This window comes from Lolium rigidum, chromosome 7, assembly GCF_022539505.1.
Source record: "Lolium rigidum isolate FL_2022 chromosome 7, APGP_CSIRO_Lrig_0.1, whole genome shotgun sequence".
NCBI lineage: Eukaryota > Viridiplantae > Streptophyta > Magnoliopsida > Poales > Poaceae > Lolium > Lolium rigidum.
In genome coordinates, this window is record NC_061514.1 from 355,392,923 (window position 1) to 355,399,469 (window position 6,547).

General features: G+C 47.4%; 1 protein-coding gene across 2 annotated transcripts; it reads left to right on the forward strand.

Moving 5' to 3' along the window:
* Positions 1–3,446: 3,446 nt before the first annotated feature.
* Positions 3,447–4,930, forward strand: LOC124677393 (protein BZR1 homolog 1-like). 2 transcript variants are annotated; one of them, XM_047213381.1, is made up of 3 exons: positions 3,447–3,707; positions 3,829–4,361; positions 4,452–4,930. In XM_047213381.1, exons 1-3 carry the CDS (start codon positions 3,447–3,449, stop codon positions 4,534–4,536), a joined length of 879 nt encoding a protein of 292 aa, XP_047069337.1. In that variant the 3' UTR covers positions 4,537–4,930. The 2 variants fall into 2 exon arrangements, with proteins under 2 accessions (XP_047069337.1, XP_047069336.1); XM_047213380.1 differs by having other exon boundaries at positions 3,829–4,930.
* Positions 4,931–6,547: the final 1,617 nt, after the last annotated feature.

Sequence of the window (6,547 nt, forward strand, 5' to 3'; positions counted from 1 at the left end):
ATGAGTGTTTTTATTAGTTTTAGTTTTTTACAATTTAGATGTATGTACATGAATATTTATCTATGTAACAGCAAAAACACAAAATGTAAATTAACCTGCGTACATCCATTTTTTAGATTTGTCCCTTTTTTGCAGATATCACCGACATGTATAGTTTTATAATTCTTTTAAAAGGCAGACTAATCAAATAAATGAATATGGAAAATTAATGTTCCAATTGACCCACGCAGTTGTACTATACAATATAATAGAACCCCGAAGAACATTTCTTATGGTTTGAGAGTAGTAGGCCATATCCATCCCACCATATAGTGCATAACAACCTTTACGTATATAAGGAATTTATGTTAATTGAAAGTTATGGTGAGGAAACGTAATGATAACTTTTCTTGTAATTATATTTTTTGAAAGGTTCTAGCATCATCTAGTTAAAGTAGCAGTATAGAAAAAAGATGTCATTTTTTCCATACCTTTAGAAAATTTCTTCATAGACTATGTTGTTGACAACATCATCCTCTTCGCTATCTTCATCATTTGACAATTTCCCGCAGCCCGTCCCTTCGTGTCACTATTGAGAATGTTGCATAGAGTTGTTCATGTGTGAAAACTTGCTTTGGTAGATATAGTCCTACCATGTTTAGAGTGGCCATGCTGATTCTGCTGGTGATATAATTATTCTTGGAATATAGACCTTCCGTAGATAGGTCTTACCTATTCCAACATATCCATCGATAAATACTTGCTTTCCAAATCATTGTTGATTGATTCCAGTATTGAATCAAATGCATTTAGCTCTTTAGAGTTAAGATTACAAAAGATCCTCAAGTTGTTGTTCTTTTTATTCCTCATTGTTGTAGCTCAGCTCTTCATTGCGCAACATGTTTCCAAGTACCTTTCTCTCTGAAGAATTTGGAAGTTCTATTCCTAGGTATTCATTAAGTGTCTTTCCGGCTTGTCTCGTGACCTTCTCGATTTCTTCTGTGAGCTATGAGGCAAAGTCAGGATAGTTCATGAGTTTTCTCTGTTTGTACTCCATGTTATTTCCCAACATCCCCACAATAGTTGGCATATGATGGTTTTGAAAAGATGTCTTAGATTTTTTACTGTCGCCCAATTTCATGTCTCATTGATACACTCAAGACACGCTTTTTCGTCATCAAGAAACCCTAGTGCTTGACAAGCTGCTTTGTATGAGGTATAGACTATTCCATTTAGAGTTCTTATGTCTTCAAAAGATGTGCATCCTTCAAACGGATCTTCCTTTCTTCCTTTTGGTCCACTTTGTATGATACTTATTCCATACCTATTTGACAGAATATATGCATATGTTAGTTGCATGGCTTCTTCACACATCCTTTTTTTGTCTCCATCTGCTGTGTAAATTTAGTGATTCCTACTCTTTCTTTCCATATGATATTTTTTAAAATCTGTAGAATCCTAGAAAATGACTTATTGCTCATTGTGGAAAGGCAACCTTTTAATGCAGGGATCTCAGAAGTGTATCTCAAACTGGAATATTCTCCACCATGTGTGTCGTTTCCTGATGTATACATGCATTCGAGGTAGTTCTTGATCTCATCATTTTATATTAGTGTTGTCACCTGCTCATCACCTTTATTTATATATTTAAAAAGTTATTTTATTGATAGTGATCTATTGCACACCTCCACATTTATGTGTGATTCATAACTTCAGTGGATTTTCATTGTATGGAACAATGTGTCTGTTATCCAATTTGCTTCATACTTTACCACCAATGGAGTACTATTGTACTGCATATAAAGCTTTTTATGTGTTTTATTATTTGAAGTATGAAATAAGCAAGGTACAACTATACTTACAGAGACATTGGATGATTCAATTGAATCGATCAAGCACCTGCCGATGCTGCAAGTTGCTGTTGATGCTGATGCTGGGATACATGATGACGACCAGCAATGTCTTTTCCCATGGCCTCGATGCAGACGTATGTGTTAGATCGTGTGACAGCCTTCTTCATGTCATTGCGCTCCGTCTCGTGGTTCCGGAGACGTTGGCGTCGTCACCGGCCGGGCCGGCTGCAGTTCAGGTCGATCCTTCACTCGGCGCCTCCTCATTCTTGAACGGCTTCTCCATGGTCAGCTCTTCCCTACATGATCTGATTAAATAGGGTGTATGTTTTAGGCGAAAAATAACAGGGCACCTGATGAAACCTTCATAGATTGCAATATTCTACCGTATAGATACGGCTGCTCCATCTGTCGTGTCCATCACGACTGGCTATCTGAGCACTATTGGATAGCCTTTCTATTAGTTTTCATGTAGATTTGTACGCAGATGAAGCAAAACTTTTGGTATCAGCGAAGTTGTGCTTCCAAAAAATTGAGAGACAATCGTATGATCGAGAGACATACCTGCACCTAGATCATCTGTGCGTGAGTGCGTGTGCGCTCGTATGCATACATATATCAGGTAACCAAGCTTTGCAAGGCTCCGGGCTGCTGGCTCAAGATGGAGCATTGAATCATCTCTTCCAATCCCATCCGATCTGGTCGGCGGCTAACCTAGGGAAACCATGGCTACGTTGAAAAGAGGCAGGATTTTTTAATGTTTAATTTGACGAAACGTTTTTACACGGAAAGAGTAAAAGGTTTACTTTATGTGTGACAAAGGTGGGTAATTTTATGGATCTGTAATGTCCGGAATTCTATTAGCAATATCAAGTGGTTGTGATTTGTTGATGTATCTAATTAGATGGTCGGATGTTTCTGATTATTGTGGAATTTTCTAGTTTATTCTCTAATTTCTGGTGACCCCTTAATGTACTTCTAATATACAATAGATGATTAATAAATCGGCGATCTTTTTCGGAAAATATATCGACAGCCTCTCTTAACCATACCCCAGTTTTATAGTGTACACTTTACCTTTCAAATACACTGGATTGTAATCGACGTGGGCAGCTCGACAGGACGGAAAAATTTGTACGCACGCACTTTGTAAAACAGCAGTACTCCTACTCCGCGCTACTGGCTAGATACTTCTCGTTGCGTTGGTAGAGTGGCAGTAGTACGTACGACAGCCGTAAAATTCGTGGGGCAAAATCCCAAGGCACAAGCACATGACACACACTCGGTGGGTCAGTTCACACTCACCGTCCTCAAAAGGCGAGCCCGCCACGAGGAAAAGGTAGGTCCGGGCCGGACACCACCCGCAGTAGAATCTACCAATCCAGTTGCAATAAAGCGAGCTCCTCGTGACCCAGCCCCATGCCAGGACTACCCCACGACACAGCAAGCTCAGCTCAGCGCTGCTCACCACACCACTCCACACGCAGCAGCCAGCTCCCATACTGTAGCACCCCACCCACCATTAAAGAATCGAGCTAGCCAAGTGGAGAGAGAAGAAGCGAGAGCAGCAGCGGGGCAGAGCCGAGCAGGGGAGCTAGCTCGCTAAGCTAGCTGCTGATGACGTCTGGGGCGGCCAGGGCGGCGGCCGAGGCCGCGGCGGCGGACGGCGGGCTGGGGCGGACGCCCACCTGGAAGGAGCGCGAGAACAACAAGCGGCGCGAGCGGCGGCGCCGGGCCATCGCCGCCAAGATCTTCACGGGGCTCCGGGCCATGGGCAACTACAAGCTCCCCAAGCACTGCGACAACAACGAGGTGCTCAAGGAGCTCTGCCGCGAGGCCGGCTGGGTCGTCGAGGACGACGGCACCACCTACCGCAAGGTCGCACCTCCTTTTCCCTCTCCCCCCTGTTCCTTTCTGCTCCACCCTCCATTTTCTGGATCTTGCTAGCTCGGACGTGTAGCAGATCTGAGCTGACCCCCGGTTGTTGAACTCGTGCCAGGGATACAAGCCGCCGCCGTCGTCCGGCCCGTTCAGCGGGGTCTCGTCGGCGGGCATGAGCCCCTGCTCGTCCTCGCAGCTGCTCAGCGCGCCCTCCTCCTCCTTCCCGAGCCCCGTTCCCTCCTACCACGCGAGCCCGGCGTCGTCGAGCTTCCCGAGCCCCACCCGCCTCGACAGCCAGAGCTCCGCCTGCCTGCTCCCGTTCCTCCGCGGCCTCCCCAACCTGCCCGCGCTCCGCGTCTCCAGCAGCGCGCCGGTCACGCCGCCGCTCTCGTCGCCGACGGCGTCGCGCCCGCCCAAGATCCAGAAGCCGGACTGGGACGTCGACCCGTTCCGCCACCCCTTCTTCGCGCTCTCCGCGCCCGCCAGCCCCACCCGCGGCCGCCGGTACGAGCACCCGGACACCATCCCCGAGTGCGACGAGTCGGACGTCTCCACCGTCGACTCCGGCCGCTGGATCAGCTTCCAGATGGCCACCACGGCGCCCACGTCGCCCGCGTACAACCTCGTCAACATCAACCGAGCCGCCTCGGGGTCCAACTCCAACTCCATGGAGATCGAGGGAATGACGGCGGGGGAGATCAGGGGCCGAAGCGGCGGCCCGGAGTTCGAGTTCGATAAGAGGATTGTCACGCCGTGGGAAGGGGAGAGGATCCACGAGGTCGCCGCCGAGGAGCTCGAGCTCACGCTTGGCGTCGGCTCCAAGTGAAAACCCATCGCCGAGCAATGGTGTCAGATCCTGCCGGCCACGGAGGCCATCAACAAAAAGATCATGGCTGCTGTTCGATCAGCTGGGAATGCTGCAAATTCGAGAAAAGAAGAAGCTGGGAGTGCTGCGATCTGGGCATTCGTTTGTTCGTTGTAGGTTTAGGCAATGAACCTGTTGTTCGATTCCTCAGAGCAAGAGTAGAGGGATCAGAAACAATTGTTCATCTCAATCGACTGGGATTGTTTCATTATTCATGGATATGTAGCTAGCTCTAGCTTAATTCTTTCTTCTTTGTGTACGTTCTTGGCATGCATGTGTGTGCCCTCAAAATGTGTGAGCTCATGTGGAGAAAAGTCGAGTAGCAGAGGTAAAAGTTTTATGTAGTTGAGCTTTATGGCGTGATCTGAAACCTCTCTTTCACGAGGCTGCTGGTAAACCTGTACAGCAAGCAAATTCATCTCTTTCACTTTTGATTTCTTTACAGTTTACAGCGGGAGCATGTCAGCATGAGCAAGCAGGTTCAGATTCCCCGCCATCAGCATCGGCACGCCATGGCATGTCTGCCCCCGAGCACGAGGGTTGTCCGACTGGAAACCACAGTTGTGTACTCAGATTCAGAATTCGGCCGAGAAAACATCGGAGAAACGAGGCGTATATTTCTTCAAAGAAATCTGACCGCGACGGTGCATGGCAGGCGAGGCGACAGATGAATCCAAATGTCCAATTAATACTCTGTGTGCGTAGTACGGGAAATGTGCTGCTTGTGGCGGGGCAGGGAGGTATCTCCCCACAGTGCCATTGCACAGTCACGCAATGAGCACGTTTGTCCGATTTCTGGGGTCGACGGCGCCTCCAGCTAACTGGAGCCGGTTGATTGGGTTGCGTGCTTGCTCGATTCCAATCCTCCAATTCACTGCCCGTCGCAGACATTTTCTTTAGATAACGTGTCAAGATCAATTCCAAGTCACTTCTTACCGGTGTTGTACAGACTTCAGGGAACAAAGAACAGAAAATTCTATTTTAAACCCTGAATTTATAGATATTGTTCGAAGAAATTAATCCTAAACTCTTAAGAGCATCTCCATCGGCAAGTGCGCTGGCAGCGTCTTATTAGGACGCCGGCACAACATCCCTAGATATAGGTAGGTTTCCCCACATCGGAAACCCCAACACCCCCACCCCCAAATTAGTTTTCTAAAAACTTTATAAATTTTAAAATACGTTGAAGTTCATCTAAATTTGTACAAAGTTTGCGAAATTTAAACCTAAAACATAAAAAACCTAACTACTGGCAGCAGACGTTGTACTCCATGTTGTCCACGCTATCACCTCCATTGTCGTCGTCGAAGCCCCACACCTCGTCGAAGTTGTCCTCCTTCGGCGGGGTCGTTGGAGCTGGCGCCATTTCATCCTCCTCGAGGTCGATGGCATTCCAATGTCCGTCACTAACCACCACTCCGCGACCCGTTTGCCGCCCGTTGGTGTTGAAGGACCGGCTCAGGAGCGCCACTTGGCCTGACGCGTCTTCGCGATCATCGGGGAGTGCGGTACGCAGCTTGAAACTCGAGCTCAAGCTCCCGCCAGGCCTTCCCCTTTTTTGGCGGCGGTGATGGAAGGACGAGCTTCTCCTTCTCCGCTTGCAAGAGGTACATGCGCCCGCGGGCGGCGGATGAGGTCCTTCTTCGCCGCCTTCGAGCGTCGGAGGTACATGAGTCTGAAAGGACACGTATGTCGCCTAGAGGGGGTTGAATAGGCGGTTTAAAACTTTTATGATATTGGCTTGAAGAAATGCGGAATAAAACTAGCGTTTAATTTGTCTAGCAAAAAACCTATATAACTAGGGTTCATCTATGTGCACTAACAACTTATGCTAAGCAAGAAAAAAACAATTATGTGAAAGCTAGATATAACTTCAAGCACGAAGGCTATCACAAAGTAAAGTGCATAAGTAAATAGCTCGGGTATAGAAATAACCGAGCCACACGAAGACGACGATGTATCTTTAAGTTCA